The sequence below is a fragment of the Dryas octopetala genome, chromosome 3, assembly GCF_963921425.1.
Source record: "Dryas octopetala chromosome 3, drDryOcto1.1, whole genome shotgun sequence".
NCBI classification, from domain to species: Eukaryota; Viridiplantae; Streptophyta; class Magnoliopsida; order Rosales; family Rosaceae; genus Dryas; species Dryas octopetala.
Window position 1 is genome coordinate 25148985 of NC_141368.1, and position 21069 is coordinate 25170053.

A 21069-nucleotide genomic window follows, 5' to 3' on the forward strand; every position below is an offset into this window, starting at 1 on the left:
CCAGCCCAACACATCAAACGACAAAATAAACGAACGCAGATTGTTGATCCACTCGGAATCACAACCACACAAATAAATGAAGGTGCGACCCAGTTCGAATCACAACCGGAGGAATACATGAAGGTGGGATCAAAGCCCCCACAGCAGATGGTTCATCTGGTTGAAACATTAACCATGAACCCAGATAAAGCAAGAGAAAGTGAATGACCATAAAGCACAGACGCATTTGTGGTATTATCAAAATGGCAAACAGATCAAAAAAAAAAACCATGTGAGAAGAAACGGTAGAGAAATAAAGCAATGGCAGAGAATGTAAAAATTTCGAAACAACATGGGCTAGAAACAGAGAGAGAGGAAATGACAAAAAAGGGCCCAACAAAAGGGCAAAACTCAAAAGGCGAAGCACGCGTAAATTAAGGCTGTTAGAAGGGCAAAACCGATTTTTCACTTTGAAGAGGGCATGAACAGTGTGAACAGTAGCGACTGAACCCTGTTTTAGTATATATAGAATTTAATTATTTAATTAAATAATTATTATTTAAAATATTTATCAAAATCACTATATTTGATATTTAATTTGGTTTTATATTTGAGCAAAATAAAAATTTATCTATCTCTGTGATAGATGATGCAACATCACCGCGAGAAAGAAAAAGAGAGTTTCAAACCTTAATGTATCAAAACTCTTCTCTCCAATGGTATCAACTATCACAAGGATAGGTAAGTTTCTCTGGCAACCTACCACATAGAAACGTTTCTCTGGCAAAGAAAAAAATCAATTCAGATGCCACGTAGAGCAAGGTAGCATGAAAATTTTGACTATTTTATAAAGATTTGGAAAAAGGACAAAGGTGGGTCCAGGCACTCAACCACTCTTAGAAATTTCTTAATCAGTTTGCAAAACTTCCTCTGCAGCTACTAAATTGAGTTGAGAGTCCGGACTATCAGTTTGACAGAGATCTCAAAAGCCGTGTCCATTCACAACTTGCCCTGACTTTGTGAAGCTCGACCGAGATCCACCATGGAATCTCTGATTGTGTCACCGTTTCTACAGGTGCTGTTTGAAAGGCTGACTTCCTCTGCTCTTGGTCAACTGAAAATTCGGCGAGAGTTAAAGAAGGAGATGGAGAAGCTGCAGAACGCGTTACCGGGGATTCAAGCCGTGATGGAAGATGCAGAGGAGCAGCAGATGAAAGATAAGAAGGTGAGGACTTGGCTCGCGAAGCTCAAAGACGTGACCTACGATGGTGACCAACTGTTGGACGAGATTGCCACCCTTGTTCAACGTAAACATGTCATGAAAGAGGTTTTTCACAGACCAAATGCTGCAAACCAATTTCGACCGCTGCTTTTTCCAGCGCGTTATACTGGACAAGCTACCGACACCACCCTTTTTCAAATGATAGAGCAACATGAGAGACCAGATAATATATCACGTATGAACATGAACACGAAGATGAAGGAGAGGATTCATTTGACTCTGAGAGCGATTCGAGAGCAAGCGAAATATAAGGTATGGAAGACAAGCTTTACTCTTGAGTCAATTTCAACTTACAATAAAACGTTGCGTAGGCTGAGGGACATTCGTGAAAGATTGGATGATGTAGCAAAGGAAATATCTAGTTTCCAATTCAAACAAGGTTCCGCATATAGGCGATCAGATACCATGGAGAGACGCCAAACTGGACCCTATATTGATGAATCCAAGGTTTATGGCAGAGAAGAAGATGTGGAGAAGATTGTTGAGATGCTACTATCATCTAGTGGTCCTCAACCTCCAGTAATCCCAATTGTTGGGATTGGAGGCATGGGAAAGACAACACTTGCTCAGTTAGTCTATAATGACCCCAGGGTTATAAACCATTTTGAACTTCAGATGTGGGTGTCTGTCAATGATAACTTCAACCCAAGAAGGATCATAAATGAAATGTTGGGTTATGTGACAAAGGGTAACCCTGACTCCTTGCAGATTGGTCGGTTGCAATCTCAATTGAGGGTGTCCTTATTGGGAAAAAGATACTTACTTGTGCTGGATGATGTGTGGAATGATGATCAAGATGAATGGGATAAAGTAATCGACCCATTGAAAGGCGCTGCAGACGGAAGTAAAATTGTATTGACTACACGGAGCGAGACGGTGGCAGCCATAACTAGTGTGTTTCCCCCTTACCATTTGGAAGCACTAAGAAATGATGATTGTTGGAAGTTGTTCAAGCAACGAGCCTTTGCAGAGGGAACAGAGGATGATTTTCAGAGCCTACTGCCCATTGGTGAACAAATAGTGGACAAGTGCAAAGGTGTCCCCTTGGTGGCTAAAATTCTTGGAAGCCTACTGCGGTTCAAAAGAGAAGAAAGCGAGTGGTCACATGTGCAAAGAAGCGAGCTGTGGAGTATTAATGGAGGTGAGAACAGAATTTTGACCATCTTAAGGCTGAGTTACAATCATTTGCCATCACATCTAAAACCTTGCTTTGCTTATTGTTCTGTGTTCCCTAAAAATTATGAGATTAATAAGGAAAAGTTGATCCATCAATGGATTGCACAAGACTTAATTCATAATAATCAAGAGTCTTCACTTAGACTGGAGGACATTGGGAACGAGTATTTTAACAATCTATTGATGATGTCTTTCTTTCAAGGCATTATAAAATCTAATGAGAGAGGTATGATGGACTTTAAAATGCATGATCTTATTCACGATCTTGCAAAATCTGTCGCTGGAGAGGAATTCTTGACTGTAGGGTATGACGATGTGACTTTTAATGTCTCAGAAAGTCATTGTACACCATTAATTTCGGATGCTCACTCAAAGACACGTCATGCATCAATTATTTGCAATTCTAGCTCTTATTTGATCCCAAAATCGTTGTGTAAAGCAAAGAGATTGCATACCCTCCATTTGTTGTCACCAAGAGATGATTCTGTGAAAGCTCTTCCTACCATAGTAGCCACTTTTCAGCACCTGAGAGTCCTAAATTTGAGTGGATGTGGCACTAAAAGTCTGCACAGATCAATTGGTGGGTTAATATATTTGAGATATCTTGACCTCTCAAATACTCTCATTGAGACCTTGCCAGCAAAAATCTGTGATCTCTGCAATTTGCAAACACTGAATCTTTCAAGTTGCAGTGAGCTCATGGCATTACCTAGTGGAATAACAAAGTTGATAAATCTGAGACATCTGAATATAGATGATTGTGCAAGGCTTGCTCACTTGCCCCCATCAATCGGAATGTTAGAACATCTTCAGACTTTGCCAATATTTATTGTCGAGCGCAATTATGAAAATTGCATTTTGCAGCTATTGAAACTGAAAGATCTTCGAGGGAAATTGAAAATCAAACTTCTGGAGAATGTTCCATTTACAAGTTATTATGCAGAAAACATTCAGAGATGGATGGCATCGAAACAATTCTACTCATTGGAATTGATATGGGGAAATGATAATGACAGTAAGTTAAATAGTTATACATCTAGACAAACTGCCATGCCCAATCATGAATTTGATGAGATTTTGTTAAACTCTTTGGAGCCAAAGCCTTTTGTAAGAAGGTTGTCAATAAATGGTTATTCAGGAACTACCTTTCCAAGTTGGATGAGTTTGCTAAGGCTTGTAAATCTTACTCAGCTAAACTTAATCAATTGCAAAACATGTGAAACACTTCCTAAACTTGGCCAACTTCCAGTCCTCAAGATCCTGAATATCCAAGGAATGGATTCCATCGTAGAAATTGGTCTTGATTTTTCAGGTGAAGTTAAAAGACCATTCCCCTCGCTAAAAGAACTGACTCTCCGAGACTTTCCTGTCTTAAAAACTTGGAGTAGCATGAAGTCCACAGAAGCATTTACTTGCCTGGACAGACTAATCATCACAAATTGTCCATTGTTGATAACCATGCCATGGTTTCCTTGTCTTCAATACTTGGAGCTGCGGAAGTGCAACCAATTGGTAGTAAGGTCAGCATCCGAGCTAAACTCACTCTCTACTCTTGTTATTGATTTCTTTCAAGAGTTATGCTTTCTACCGAAAATGTTGCTGCAAAACAATTCGAGTCTGATGTCCTTAACAGTTACCTCTTGCCCCAAGCTTGGCTCAATGCCTGCAAACTTGGAAAACCTCACTGCTCTGAAATCACTGAAAATTGGGTGGTGTGATGAGCTAGATACTTTGCCACATGGATTAAAAAACCTCACTTCACTGGAGAACTTGGACATCATTGAGTGTCCTAGTTTAATCTGTTTGCCAGAGGAAGGCATGGAAGGCTTGTGCTCACTTCGATCGTTCTCAATTGAGAATTGTCCGAGCTTAACTTCTTTGCCTATGGGGATGAAACACTTCACAGCTCTTGAGAGCCTCACAGTTATGTATTGTTTAAATCTGGCTCATCTGCCCGATAATTTTCAGTACCTCTCAGAACTTAGAAGTATGACCATTTTAAGCTGTCCAAAGCTCACATCTCTGCCAGAGGGACTGCAAAATGTACAGAAATTACAAACCCTGGAAATCCGTAGCTGTCCGAAACTCATGGAATTTCCGGAGTGGGTGGAGCATCTTGTTTCACTTCGATCTTTGGCAATCTCAGACTGTCAAAATATAAAGTTGTTGCCAGAAGGTTTACAGCGCCTCACTGCACTCCAACACTTGTCCATCAGAGACTGTCCTGATCTTGAGCAGCGTTGCGAAAGAGTAAAAGGTGAGGACTGGCAGAAGATATCTCATATCCCATATATCTATGTTGGGCCATCAGCATTGCAGCAGAGGCAAGACATTGCATCCACCTCTCAAAATCCTTAGGTAAGTAATTCCTAATCTTAATTTTATTGAATAGCATGGTTAATAATTATACTTGAGAATGCTGTTATTCAAAATCTGACAATGATTCCTTCTTTTCTTTTATTTTCTTGTGGGTTTTGCATAACTTATTCCTGGTTGTGCATAAAAAGCCAAGTGAGCACACCCCATGAGAAGCAAATCAGGGAGACAGTACAGCAGGGAGACCAAATCGTTGTGTCCAGTTGAAAGATCTTGTGCAATGCCCTTACCTTGGAATATTTAATTTGGATAAGGATTTGGTGGCCAGGTGGTTGCATGAAATTTGATGGCCAGGTGGATGCAATCATATCTGTTCAGTAGTGATATTTTATTGTTGGGATTTCTATGACTTCTTCATCTCTCTGCTTGTGACCTAAACCATGGCCCTTTTAGTATTGTGACCCTTGTATTCTTCTCTAGTGCAGTGCATCTTCTACAATTTCAGGTACTAGTAACCAAAAGACTTGACTGGCTGTTTGATTAAAAAGTTAAATACATTTTTTTTATTGTTCTTTTATTTTTTTGTGCCCCGTTTTCCTCGTATTTCATATGTCACATGGTACCACAAGTCTAATCTGGATATTAGAAGCAGTTTACGACAACTTGTTGTAGATATGGATGATAATCGTAGCAGCATGATTGATAGCTTGGATATATACTTAAGTGCGTTTGTTCTGTCTTGCTTGGTTCTCATGCACTTCTTTATCATAAAGTACATGACATGCAATATTAACCAATGTTGAAAATGTAATTGCATAATATGGCTATACCATATATACTATATGTATGTATGCAATTAGTCACCCACTTTATCTAACTTGATTTCTTTGATTTGTGTTCTTAGGTTCACATATATCCCTCATTCCTGTGTTTTCACATATTTCCAAGGAAATATTTTACTCCCTTGCTCTTCTTCAAGTTACTAATGGCATTAAATAAAAATGGGAATGGCCCAAAAGATAGAATTACTAGCCAATCAAATTCATTTGCATCTAATGTTGTCTCTTGTTTCTCCTGTTTTCTGCATAATTTCCTTAGCTAATTATTGTATAACAATTCCTATCACAATTCAAAACACCCTATGCTCATGCTCCCTGATGCATGCTTTCCTTTTGGTTTCCATCGTGTTGATATTCACACATTACCCATAATGTATGTTAATTAGGATTTCATTGGGATGGATACTGATATCAATGTATTCATTGGGATGGATTATGTTTTCCTCATGAATTTCATGGAAATGATTATTCCCTCACTGTTAATAATTGAAACTGTTTGAGCATTTGTGTCCTTAGCTGTAATTAGATTCATATATTGATATCCATGTTGATCAAGGTTAGTTAGAAATTTATTTATGTTGCTTATCATTCATTGCAGGCATTCGACGGGCAATGTGTTCACGTAAACAAGCCAAGGCACAGTAAAGCTGGCAGAAGAATTGGGTTTTGGAGAGTTTGTATAAAAATTAGGACAAACCACTTATATGTGGGACAAAAATCAGTCTTTTTCCTGGTTTCTGATGGTTCTGACTTTAATGATTTTGTCAGGAGTCATGACACGAGGTTATGCAGTCATTTTCTAGTAAAAGCTTTCTGAAATTGCCTCAAATTTGGACTCTACTTGGGCTTCACGGTTCACCATGTGTTTTGGTAATCTTGCTCAAGCTTTTGTTGTTGTAGATCTGGTTGAGCTTGAGCTTATCTTTTGAGTTTATAACTGTAGTTGTAGCACATGTGATGAATTGTAAAATTCAATGCATTCTGATTCTGCTATCTGCTACTAAATTTCTTTGCAAGATTAATCTCTTGCTCCAATACAGCTTTTCGCTTCAGTTACTCCAGATGCAGATATATTTGAACTAAATATGTGTTTTGGATTAATAACTAGCAAGTTCACTGGATTTTGAAAAAACAAAATAATAAAAAAGGATTTTAGCTGGTGTATAGACTAAATTATATGTTGGTATGTACCCTTAATTTTCATATAGGAATAATCATGCTGATCGGAGGTCACTCACTTCAGATCTGGAGGCCGGCAAGGTCACTGGCCTCCAGATCAGAACGAGTATTTTAACAATTTTTGGATGATGTGTTTCTTTCATTGCATGGGAAAATCTGATGACAGAAGTGTCAAGGAGTTTAAAATGCATGATTGTATTCATGATCTTGCAAAATCTGTCGCTGGAGAGGAATTTGTGACTGTAAGGCATGAGAATGTGAGTTGTAATGTCACTGAAAGTCATTACACACCAGTAATTTCTGATTGTCACTCAAAGACACAACATGCATCGGTAGTTTGCAATTCTAGCTCTTATTTGATCCCAAAAGCCTTGTGTAAAGCCAAGAGACTGCATACTCTCAATTTGTTGTCGCCCAAAGATGATTCTGTGAGAGCTCTTCCTACCATAGTAGACACTTTAAAGTACCTCAGAGCGCTAACTCTGAGTGGATGTGGCACAAAAAGACTGCACAGATCAATTGGTATGTTAAATATCTTGTACTCTCAAATAGTCTGATTGAGACCATGCCAGAGACAATCTGTGATCTCTGCAATTTACAGACACTGAATCCATCCAGCGGTCACAGTGAGCTCATGGAGTTGCCAAGTGGAACACCAAATTTGATAAATCTGAGACATCTGAATATAGATGATTGTACAAGACTCGCTAGCATGCCCCTGTCAATTGGAATGCTAAAACAGCTTCAGACTCTGCCAGTATTTATTTTTTATCGCAACATTGAAAATTGCATTGTGCAGCTCTTGCAACTGAACGATCTTGGAAGGAAGTAAGCCTGGAGAATGTTCAATTTCCATTTGATTATAGATCAAACATATGTGCATGGATGTATCGAAACGGTTCCATTCATTGGAACTGTTATGGGGAAATGATGATGAGGATAAGTTAGATCGTTCCAGATCTACACGAACTGGTAGGCATGATGGTGAGATTGATGAGGTTGTTTTAAACTCCTTGGAACCAATGCCTTCTGTAAGAAGGTTGTCAATTAATGGTTATTTAGGCTCCAGCTTTCTAAGTTGGATGAGTTGGGTAAGGCTTGTAAATCTTACTCAGCTTTGCTTAATCAAATGCAAAACATGTGAAACGCTTCCTAAACTTGGCCAACTTCCAGTCCGCAAGATCCTGAACATCCAAGGAATGGATTCTGTCATAGACATAGGTCTTGATTTTTCAGGTGAAGTTAAAGATCATTCCCATCTCTAAAAGAACTGACCCTCCGAGACTTTCCTGAATTAAAAACTTGGAGCAGCATGAAGTCCACAGAGGCATTTACTTGCCTGGACAGACTTATTTTCCCAAATTTCCATTGTTGATTACCATGCCATGGTTTCCATGTCTTCAATTCTTAGAGCTGCAGAAGTACAACCATAAATGTTAAGGTCAGCATCAGAGTTATAGTTGTTTCCACTGAAAGAAAGATGCTCTGTTAATTTACAAGATTTTTTATTATTATTTTTTTGTCTATGTTAATTTACAAGATTATATTGCGTTATTAATTGACTTGTCCTTTTGATACTCTATGCTTGTTTTTTCTTTGTTTGTATTTGATATAAATGGTTTAACTACTTCATTGACTGATAATCAGACAAAAGGAGACTAATTAATAACTCCATTATAATAGATTTATAAATATGTATGTGATGACATGATCAATCGTTTCCAATTTATTACAGGTTGCTAAGCTATTTTTTTTCTCTCTTGTACAATTAATATTGTCTTAGAATGAGTTTTACAAAATTCTCAAAGACATTCAAAAAGATTGAAAAAGGGGACAACATTTATATGGAATGAGAGGAAGGAGGAGGTACAGGATTTTAGTAACTTGTCAATATATTAACAATGCAAAAGGACAGATAGAGAAAACCAATGAGAGTGGAATAGAAATAGAAAAAACTTGGATGCCTACAAGTGGATGTTCTGGATTAAATATGAAGTTACATGGATGCATATGGAAAATATATGCTTCATCCCATTTCTATCTATCCAAATCTTATGAGAAACCTGAAAAGTCTTTTTTGTGAACACAAGTCAATCAATCACTCTTCTTTCCTGCAATCTATGAGTTCACGTTTTGAACATCCAAGTGAGTCTATTTCTTATGTCCTTGTCATCATCAAATAAACTTTATTTAGAAATTATTGTGGTAAAGGATTTGGATCACTTGACTCCTTACCCTATGGCCTGGCTAGTCAATTTGTTTTTGGCCAGGATTTGGTGTATTATCTATTAAGTTGTTTGTTTGCAGATGTTGGGGCAACAACTACAAGTACAGGGTTGAGAGAACTGCTACACAACAGACCACCTTAAGGTGAATGTAATCCAGTCTTGTTTTTTGTATGATTGATACTTTAATTATGAGCCTTTTTAATTGATTAGGTGTCTAATAAAAAACATTACTGAAGATATTACACCTACTCAAAATTCAGAGGGGATGCCGCCTTCTACTAAAATCCCGGTTTTTTTATCCTTTTTCCATATCTTCATCTTGCCCTATGAGTTCATGCAGTGAGTGCTGATGTTCAGGATCCCTTAGTTCTGAGCGAGGTTGTCATAAAAGTTTCAATCTGCTTAATCATAATTTCACTGTCAATAATAATAATAACCACATTACTATAAGTTATTGGTAATTAGTATCTACATTACTGTGGTAAATTGGTGGCATTATATATTTTTCCATTTCCTTGCTCTGTACTTCCATATAATGCCACAACTAATCTAAAACATCTACTAATTATACATCTTCGCAACTATCTAGCATCTTAATCTTCAATCTTTGGATTACAATTATACTAAGAAAAGAACATGGTCTGACACTGCAACTTAGTTCTTATTCTCCTTAGATAGTTCAGGTGTAGCCAAGGTCAACATGAAATATTTGTTTCTTGCCCCAGTAATTAATAATTTTTTTGAAGTCAGATTACTCCAAAGGATTTTTCTTTTTTTTCCTTTTGCATAATAATCTTTTATGCAGGATTTTCTAAGGCTTTTAACATCAACACTAATTGTGGATCACATCCAAAGCCAATCCCCTAGTCTTACTTTCATCCATCATTTTCTAGGTACTAATTTGACCCTCTATTATAGTCATAAATATCATTAAATAGTCATAGATAATCCCATTGCAAAACTCAAGTTAATCTTTCTTCATTTTCATTCTTTAGATGTTCAGTTGCGTAATCAAGTCCGATGCTGGAGCATTTTGGGAAAGCAGAAAATATCCTTCAGAAATTATGGATCCAATACACTGTCAGTTGGCTCTTTTTTGTTTTTTTCTTCGTATTTTACTGTTGCTTCACATTTTTGCAGGAATTTAATTTGAATTAAAAACGTGTGTGTGAATATTTTCATTGGCAGTGGTCAGACAAGAAAGCCTACAGAGAGACACACTTCTTAACCTGGGTGGTCTGTTGAAGAAGAATTTTTAGGTATTCACAAATCACAAGATTGGTAAGGACATGCAACAACCTGACAGAAGAAAGTCTTGCAGCAGGTCCAATTTTTTGATGAGAAAGTCCTCAGATTGGTGAAGATGAAATGAAATAAAATATAAGCACATTCACATGTACTCATTTATATGTCCAAGTTTTATGAATAAATTGCTTGTATAAGCTATCATAACTTCATCACTTTTTAAAGAAAGAAGTATGTTTCTGTTTCTTTGGCTGTGTTCCTCAATCACTGGAGGCAACTTATGTATGTACTAATATATCTACCTCTTTTTTTTTGGCCAATAATATATCTACATTTCTTGTATATTGATATTTGATTATTTAATATTTCTCTATTGAATTAAAAAAAATTTCTGCAAAATATTCTGCATAAAAGATGAATTTGTTGTTGGACTTCATTAATGGCATATATGGCAACCTTTATCTTTGAAGCATCCCCCTTAGCTGCGCCCTGATTGAAGCATTCTATATAAAGATGTTACAAGAACGAGATAACAGATTAAACAGAGATAATATTTTCCTTGGCCAAAAACAAGCAGAGCTAAGATAAGCCAAAATCAAAGTAACAGGCTATATGCAATGCTTTAATCAAGACCAGACTAATTGGGTTGTCTAACAATCACTAATTAGCATATTTAGCTGGTGTTGGGCTTTGGACTTTGGAAAAGTGCTTGTTGTATTATGACACTCTTGAACCTATAGTTTCACTGGTTTCCATGAGTAGTGCTTGTGATGGGCAATACTTGGCTTCTTTCTTGTTATTGATGTTCTGTTAGTTCTACATGAATATAAAATTAGCTAGCACTATCCTGAGACAGCTACTGGACTGAAAGCAATATATGATCATCTAGTATCATTAGACTTTAAAATTGCGAGGAACGAATAATGTTAAACTCAGAGGAAGTCAAAAAATCAATCAACTAAGTTCTGACTATAATTTAGTTAAACTCTTTGGAGCCAAAGCCTTTTGTAAGAAGGTTGTCAATAAATGGTTATTCAGGAACTACCTTTCCAAGTTGGATGAGTTTGCTAAGGCTTGTAAATCTTACTCTGCTAAACTTAATCAATTGCAAAACATGTGAAACACTTCCTAAACTTGGCCAACTTAATTCCAGTCCTCAAGATCCTGAATATCCAAGGAATGGATTCCATCGTAGAAATTGGTCTTGATTTTTCAGGTGAAGTTAAAAGACCATTCTCCTGGCTAAAAGAACTGACTCTCCAGGACTTTCCTGTCTTAAAAACTTGGAGTAGCATGAAGTCCACATAAGCATTTACTTGCCTGGACAGACTAATCATCACAAATTGTCCATTGTTGATAACCATGCCATGGTTTCCTTGTCTTCAATACTTGGAGCGGCGGAAGTGCAACCAATTGGTAGTAAGGTCAGCATCCGAGGTAAACTCACTCTCTACTCTCGTTGTTGATTTCTTTCAAGAGTTATGCTTTCTACCGAAAATGTTGCTGCAAAACAATTCGAGTCTGCTGTCCTTAATAGTTACCTCTTGCCCCAAGCTTGGCTCAATGCCTGCAAACCTGGAAAACCTCACTGCTCTGAAATCACTGAAAATTGGGTGGTGTGATGAGCTAGATACTTTGCCACATGGATTAGAAAACCTCACTTCACTGGAGAACTTGGACATCATTGAGTGTCCTAGTTTAATCTGTTTGCCAGAGGAAGGCATGGAAGGCTTGTGCTCACTTCGATCGTTCTCAATTGAGAATTGTCCAAGCTTAACTTCTTTGCCTATGGGGATGAAAGACCTCACAGCTCTTGAGAGCCTCACAGTTATGTATTGTTTAAATCTGGCTCATCTGCCCGATAATTTTAAGTACCTCTCCGAACTTAGAAGTATGACCATTTTAAGCGGTCCAAAGCTCACATCTCTGCCAGAGGGACTGCAAAATGTACAGAAATTACAAACCCTGGAAATCCGTAGCTGTCCGAAACTCATGGAGTTTCCGGAGTGGGTGGAGCATCTTGTTTCACTTCGATCTTTGGCAATCTCAGACTGTCCAAATATAAAGCTGTTCCCAGAAGGTCTATAGCGCCTCACTGCACTCCAACACTTGTCCATCAGAGACTGTCCTGATCTTGAGCAGCGTTGCGAAAGAGTAAAAGGTGAGGACTGGCAGAAGATATCTCATATCCCATATATCTATGTTGGGCCATCAGCATTGCAGCAGAGGCAAGACATTGCATCCACCTCTCAAAATCCTTAGGTAAGTAATTCCTAATCTTAATTTTATTGAATAGCATGGTTAATAATTATACTTGAGAATGCTGTTATTCAAAATCTGACAATGATTCCTTCTTTTCTTTTATTTTCTTGTGGGTTTCGCATAACTTATTGCTGGTTGTGCATAAGAAGCCAAGTGAGCACATCCCATAAATCAGGGAGACAGTAAAGTAGGAAGACCAAATCGTTGTGTCCAGTTGAAAGATCTTGTGCAATGCCCTTACCTTGGAATATTTAATTTGGATAAGGATTTGGTGGCCAGGTGGTTGCATGAATTTTGATGGCCAGGTGGATGCAATCATATCTGTTCAGTAGTGATATTTTATTGTTTGGGATTTCTGTGACTTCTTCATCTCTCTGCTTGTGACCTAAACCATGGGCCCTTTTAGTATTGTGACCCTTGTATTCTTCTCTAGTGCAGTGCATCTTCTACAATTTCAGGTACCAGTAACCAAAAGACTTGACTGGCTGTTTGATTAAAAAGTTAAATACATTTTTTTTATTGTTCTTTTATTTTTTTGTGCCCCGTTTTCCTCGTATTTCATATGTCACATGGTACCACAAGTCTAATCTGGATATTTGAAGCAGTTTACGACAACTTGTTGTAGATATGGATGATAATAGTAGCAGCATGATTGATAGCTTGGATATATACTTAAGTGCGTTTGTTCTGTCTTGCTTGGTTCTCATGCACTTCTTTATCATAAAGTACATGACATGCAATATTAACCAATGTTGAAAATGTAATTGCATAATAGGGCTATACCATATATACTATATGTATGTATGCAATTAGTCACCCACTTTATCTAACTTGATTTCTTTGATTTGTGTTCTTAGGTTCACATATATCCCTCATTCCTGTGTTTTCACATATTTCCAAGGAAATATTTTACTCCCTTGCTCTTCTTCAAGTTACTAATGGCATTAAATAAAAATGGGAATGGCCCAAAAGATAGAATTACTAGCCAATCAAATTCATTTGCATCTAATGTTGTCTCTTGTTTCTCCTGTTTTCTGCATAATTTCCTTAGCTAATTATTGTATAACAATTCCTATCACAATTCAAAACACCCTATGCTCATGCTCCCTGATGCATGCTTTCCTTTTGGTTTCCACCGTGTTGATATTCACACATTACCCATAATGTATGGTAATTAAGATTTCATTGGGATGGATACTGATATCAATGTATTCATTGGGATGGATTATGTTTTCCTCATGAATTTCAAATGATTATTCCCTCACTGTTAATAATTGAAACTGTTTGAGCATTTGTGTCCTTAGCTGTAATTAGATTCATATATTGATATCCATGTTGATCAAGGTTAGTTAGAAATTTATTTATGTTGCTTATCATTCATTGCAGGCATTCGACGGGCAATGTGTTCGCGTAAACAAGCCAAGGCACAGTAAAGCTGGCAGAAGAATTGGGTTTTGGAGAGTTTGTATAAAAATTAGGACAAACCACTTATATGTGGGACAAAAATCAGTCTTTTTCCTGGTTTCTGATGGTTCTGACTTTAATGATTTTGTCAGGAGTCATGACACGAGGTTATGCAGTCATTTTCTAGTAAAAGCTTTCTGAAATTGCCTCAAATTTGGACTCTACTTGGGCTTCACGGTTCACCATGTGTTTTGGTAATCTTGCTCAAGCTTTTGTTGTTGTAGATCTGGTTGAGCTTGAGCTTATCTTTTGAGTTTATAACTGTAGTTGTAGCACATGTGATGAATTGTAAAATTCAATTCATTCTGATTCTGCTATCTGCTACTAAATTTCTTTGCAAGATTAATCTCTTGCTCCAATACAGCTTTTCGCTTCAGTTACTCCAGATGCAGATATATTTGAACTAAATATGTGTTTTGGATTAATAACTGGCAAGTTCACTGGATTTTGAAAAAACAAAATAATAAAAAAGGATTTTAGCTGGTGTATAGACTAAATTATATGTTGGTATGTACCCTTAATTTTCATATAGGAATGATCATGCTGATCGGAGGTCACTCACTTCAGATCTGGAGGCCGGCAAGGTCACTGGCCTCCAGATCAGAACGAGTATTTTAACAATTTTTGGATGATGTGTTTCTTTCATTGCATGGGAAAATCTGATGACAGAAGTGTCAAGGAGTTTAAAATGCATGATTGTATTCATGATCTTGCAAAATCTGTCGCTGGAGAGGAATTTGTGACTGTAGGGCATGAGAATGTGAGTTATAATGTCACTGAAAGTCATTACACACCAGTAATTTCTGATTGTCACTCAAAGACACGACATGCATCGGTAGTTTGAAATTCTAGCTCTTATTTGATCCCAAAAGCCTTGTGTAAAGCCAAGAGACTGCATACTCTCAATTTGTTGTCGCCCAAAGATGATTCTGTGAGAGCTCTTCCTACCATAGTAGACACTTTAAAGTCCTCAGAGCGCTAACTGTGAGTGGATGTGGCACAAAAAAACTGCACAGATCAATTGGTATGTTAAATATCTTGAACTCTCAAATAGTCTGATTGAGACCATGCCAGAGACAATCTGTGATCTCTGCAATTTACAGACACTGAATCCATCCAGCGGTCACAGTGAGCTCATGGAGTTGCCAAGTGGAACACCAAATTTGATAAATCTGAGACATCTGAATATAGATGATTGTACAAGACTTGCTAGCATGCCCCCGTCAATTGGAATGCTAAAACAGCTTCAGACTCTGCCAGTATTTATTTTTTATCACAACATTGAAAATTGCATTGTGCAGCTCTTGCAACTGAACGATCTTGGAAGGAAGTAAGCCTGGAGAATGTTCAATTTCCATTTGATTATAGATCAAACATATGTGCATGGATGGTATCGAAACGGTTCCATTCATTGGAACTGTTATGGGGAAATGATGATGAGGATAAGTTAGATCGTTCCAGATCTACACGAACTGGTAGGCATGATGGTGAGATTGATGAGGTTGTTTTAAACTCCTTGGAACCAATGCCTTCTGTAAGAAGGTTGTCAATTAATGGTTATTTAGGCTCAAGCTTTCTAAGTTGGATGAGTTTGGTAAGGCTTGTAAATCTTACTCAGCTTAGCTTCATCAAATGCAAAACATGTGAAACGCTTCCTAAACTTGGCCAACTTCCAGTCCGCAAGATCCTGAACATCCAAGGAATGGATTCTGTCATAGACATAGGTCTTGATTTTTCAGGTGAAGTTAAAGATCATTCCCATCTCTAAAAGAACTGACCCTCCGAGACTTTCCTGAATTAAAAACTTGGAGAAGCATGAAGTCCACAGAGGCATTTACTTGCCTGGACAGACTTATTTTCCCAAATTTCCATTGTTGATTACCATGCCATGGTTTCCATGTCTTCAATACTTAGAGATGCAGAAGTACAACCATAAGTGTTAAGGTCAGCATCAGAGTTATAGTTGTTTCCACTGAAAGAAAGATGCTCTGTTAATTTACAACATTTTTTTTTTGTCTATGTTAATTTACAAGATTATATTGCGTTATTAATTGACTTGTCCTTTTGATACTCTGTGCTTGTTTTTTCTTTGTTTGTATTTGATATAGATGGTTTAACTACTTCATTGACTAATAATCAGACAAAAGGAGACTAATTAATAACTCCATTATAATAGATTTATAAATATGTATGTGATGACATGATCAATCGTTTCCAAGTTATGACAGGTTGCTAAGCTATTTTTTTTTCTCTCTTGTACAATTAATATTGTCTTAGAATGAGTTTTACAAAATTCTAAAAGACATTCAAAAAGATTGAAAAAGGGGACAACATTTATATGGAATGAGAGGAAGGAGGAGGTACAGGATTTTAGTAACTTGTCAATATATTAACAACGCAAAAGGACAGATAGAGAAAACCAATGAGAGTGGAATAGAAATAGAAAAAACTTGGATGCCTAAAAGTGGATGTTCTGGATTAAATATGAAGTTACATAGATGCATATGGAAAATATATGCTTCTTCCCATTTCTATCTATCCAAATCTTATGAGAAACCTGAAAAGTCTTTTTTGTGAACACAAGTCAATCAATCACTCTTCTTTCCTGCAATCTATGAGTTCACGTTTTGAACATCCAAGTGAGTCTATTTCTTATGTCCTTGTCATCATCAAATAAGCTTTATTTAGAAATTATTGTGGTAAAGGATTTGGATCACTTGACTCCTTACCCTATGGCCTGGCTAGTCAATTTTGTTTTTGGCCAGGATTTGGTGCATTATCTATTAAGTTGTTTGTTTGCAGATGTTGGGGCAACAACTACAAGTACAGGGTTGAGAGAACTGCTACACAACAGACCACCTTAAGGTGAATGTAATCCAGTCTTGTTTTTTGTATGATTGATACTTTAATTATGAGCCTTTTTAATTGAGTAGGTGTCTAATAAAAAACATTACTGAAGATATTACACCTACTCAAAACTCAGAGGGGATGCCGCCTACTACTAAAATCCCGGTTTTTTTAGCCTTTTTCCGTATCTTCATCTTGCCCTATGAGTTCATGCAGTGAGTGTTGATGTTCAGGATCCCTTAGTTCTGAGCGAGGTTGTCATAAAAGTTTCAATCTGCTTAATCATAATTTCACTGTCAATAATAATAATAACCACATTACTATAAGTTATTGGTATTTAGTATCTACATTACTGTGGTAAATTGGTGGCATTATATATTTTTCTATTTCCTTGCTCTGTACTTCCATATAATGCCACAACTAATCTAAAACATCTACTAATTATACATCTTGGCAACTATCTAGCATGTAAATCTTCACTCTTTGGATTACAATTATACTAAGAAAAGAACATGGTCTGACACTGCAACTTAGTTCTTATTCTCCTTAGATAGTTCAGGTGTAGCCAAGGTCAGCATGAAATATTTGTTTCTTGCCCCAGTAATTAATAATTGTTTTGAAGTCAGATTACTCCAAAGGATTTTTCTTTTTTTTCCTTTTGCATAATAATCTTTTATGCAGGATTTTCTAAGGCTTTTAACATCAACACTAATTGTGGATCACATCCAAAGCCAATCCCCTAGTCTTATTTTCATCAATCATTTTCTAGGTACTAATTTGACCCTCTATTATAGTCATAAATATCATTAAATAGTCATAGATAATCCCATTGCAAAACTCAAGTTAATCTTTCTTCATTTTTATTCTTTAGATGTTCAGTTGCGTAATCAAGTCCGATGCTGGAGCATTTTGGGAAAGCAGACAATATCCTTCAGAAATTCTGGATCCAATACACTGTCAGTTGGCTCTTTTTTGTTTTTTTCTTCTTATTTTACTGTTGCTTCACATTTTTGCAGGAATTTAATTTGAATTAAAAAGGTGTGTGTGAATATTTTCATTGGCAGTGGTCAGACAAGAAAGCCTACAGAGAGACACACTACTTAAGCTGGGTGGTCTGTTGAAGAAGAATTTTGAGGTATTCACAAATCACAAGATTGGTAAGGACAACAACCTGACAGAAGAAAGTCTTGCAGCAGGTCCAATTTTCTGATGAGAAAGTCCTCTGATTGGTGAAGATGAAATGAAATAAAATATAAGCACATTCACATGTACTCATTTATATATCCAAGTTTTATGAATATATTGCTTGTATAAGCTATCATAACTTCATCACTTTTAAAGAAAGAAGTGTGTTTCTGTTTCTTTGGCTGTGTTCCTCAATCACTGGAAGCAACTTATGTATGTACTAAAATATCTACATTTCTTTTTTGGCCAATAATATATCTAAATTTCTTGTATATTGATATTTGATTATTTAATATTTCTCTATTCAATTAAAAAAAAATTTCTGCAAAATATTCTGCATAAAAGATGAATTTGTTGTTGGACTTTATTAATGGCATATATGGCAACCTTTATCTTTGAAGCATCCCCCTTAGCTGTGCCTTGATTGAAGCATTCTATATAAAGATGTTACAAGAACGAAATAACAGATTAAACAGAGTTGAAATTTTCCTTGGCCAAAAAGAAACAGAGCTAAGATAAGCCCAAATCAAAGTAACAGGCTATATGCAATGCTTTAATCAAGACCAGAATAATTGGGTTGTCTAACAATCACTAATTAGCATATTTAGCTGGTGTTGGGCTTTGGAGCAGTGCTTGATGTATTATGATACTCTTGAACCTATAGTTTCACTGGTTTCCATGAGTAGTGCTTGTGATGGGCAAGTTCTATCTTGTTATTGATGTTCTGTTAGTTGTACATGAATATAAAATTAGCTAGTACTATCCTGAGACAGCTACTGGACTGAAAGCAATATATGATCATCTAGTATCATTAGACTTTAAATTGCGAGGAACCGATAATGTTAAACTCAGAGGAAGTCAAAAAATCAATCAACTAAGTTCTGACTATAATTCAGTTAAACTCTTTGGAGCCAAAGCTTTTGTAAGAAGGTTGTCAATAAATGGTTATTCATGAACTACCTTTCCAAGTTGGATGAGTTTGCTAAGGCTTGTAAATCTTACTCAGCTAAACTTAAATCAATTGCAAAACATGTGAAACACTTCCTAAACTTGGCCAACTTCCAGTCCTCAAGATCCTGAATATCCAAGGAATGGATTCCATCGTAGAAATTGGTCTTGATATTTCAGGTGAAGTTAAAAGACCATTCTCCTCGCTAAAAGAACTGTCTTAAAAACTTGGAGTAGCATGAAGTCCACAGAAGCATTTACTTGCCTGGACAGACTAATCATCACAAATTGTCCATTGTTGATAACCATGCCATGGTTTCCTTGTCTTCAATACTTGGAGCTGCGGAAGTGCAACCAATTGGTAGTAAGGTCAGCATCCGAGCTAAACTCACTCTCTACTTTCGTTATTGATTTCTTTCAAGAGTTACGCTTTCTACCGAAAATGTTGCTGCAAAACAATTCGAGTCTGATGTCCTTAACAGTTACCTCTTGCCCCAAGCTTGGCTCAATGCCTGCAAACCTGGAAAACCTCACTGCTCTTAAATCACTGAAAATTGGGTTGTGTGATGAGCTAGATACTTTGCCACATGGATTAAAAAACCCCACTTCACTGGAGAACTTGGACATCATTGAGTGTCCTAGTTTAATCTGTTTGCCAGAGGAAGGCATGGAAGGCTTGTGCTCACTTCGATCGTTCTCAATTGAGAATTGTCCGAGCTTAACTTCTTTGCCTACGGGGATGAAACACCTCACAGCTCTTGAGAGCCTCACAGTTATGTATTGTTTAAATCTGGCTCATCTGCCCGATAATTTTCAGTACCTCTCAGAACTTAGAAGTATGACCATTTTAGGCTGTCCAAAGCTCACATCTTTGCCAGCATGATTGATAGCTTGGATATATACTTACGTGCGTTTGTTCAGTCTTGCTTGGTTCTCATGCACTTTTTGATCATAAATTACATGACATGCAATATTAACCAATGTTGAAAATGTAATTGCATAATATGGCTATACCATATATAGTATATATATGCATGTATGCATTTAGTCACCCATTTTATCTAACTTGATTTCTTTGATTAGTGTTCTTAGGTTCACGTATATCCCTTATTCCTGTGTTTTCACATATTTCCAAGGAAATGTTTTACTCCCTTGCTCTCCTTCAATCTACTAATGGCATTAAATAAAAATGGGAATGGCCCAAAAGATAGAATTACTGGCTAATCAAATTCATTTGCATCTAATGTTGTCTCTTGTTTCTCCTGTTTTCTACATAATTTCCTTAGCTAATTCTTGTATAACAATTCCTATCACAATTCAAAACACCCTATTCTCATGCTCCCTGACGCATGCTTTCGTTTTGGTTTCCATCATGTAATTCACACATTACCCATAATATATGGTAATTAAGATTTCATTGGGATGGATATTGATATATAAATGTATTCTTTGGGATGGATTTTGTTTTCCTCATGAATTTCATGGACATGATTATTCCCTCATTGTTAATAATTGAAATTGTTTGAGCATTTGTGTCCTTAGTTGTAATTAGATTCATTGATATCCATGTTGATCAAGGTTAGTTAGAAATTTATTTTTGTTTGTTATCATTCATTGCAGGTATTCGATGGGCAACGTATTTGCGTAAACAAGCCAACGCACAGTAAAAGCTGGCAGAAGAATTGAGTGTTAGAGTAATGTTATCCACCTTCTCTACCGACCTTCTGATTTATTATTCTGATCCACAATGTATTTTTATGATCAGAACCGTTCATTTTTTAGATAATTATTTAAAGATCATCTCTGCAAAAAATCAACTAAATCAAAAATCATTTGATCATATATATAATCGTTACAAATAAATTAACGGTGAATCAAATTGTTACCAAAACTGTTTGTTTATTTGATCACAGTTATATAACCAAACAATTAGTGATGTTGATTTATGTAATTCGCATTGCGGTTTGTATGATACATCAACGACTAGAGTGTGTGAAGATTCAAGATGTATTAAAGTAATCACTGCAAATTAAATAGATTTGTTCAATGAAAAAGTCCAAAAAATATAAGGAAAAAACAAAAAGAGAGAAACTACCTCTCCCTGGCATCTACAGATTCA

The 21069-nt window shown here is 36.6% G+C and overlaps 1 protein-coding gene and 2 pseudogenes across 1 annotated transcript; all 3 read left to right on the forward strand.

The window, feature by feature from the left end:
* Positions 1-1021: 1021 nt before the first annotated feature.
* LOC147292006 (putative disease resistance protein RGA3) lies at positions 1022-6585 on the forward strand. Its single transcript, XM_086238048.1, has 3 exons — positions 1022-4795; positions 4945-5258; positions 6191-6585. The coding sequence occupies exon 1, from the start codon at positions 1022-1024 to the stop codon at positions 4793-4795; it is 3774 nt and encodes a 1257-aa protein (XP_086094174.1). The 3' UTR covers positions 4945-5258; positions 6191-6585.
* Positions 6586-7336: 751 nt separating this feature from the next.
* On the forward strand, positions 7337-12506 carry LOC147292007 (uncharacterized; annotated as a pseudogene).
* A 2531-nt stretch (positions 12507-15037) lies between these two features.
* Positions 15038-19833, forward strand: LOC147292008 (putative disease resistance protein RGA3; annotated as a pseudogene).
* The last annotated feature ends 1236 nt before the right edge of the window (positions 19834-21069 follow it).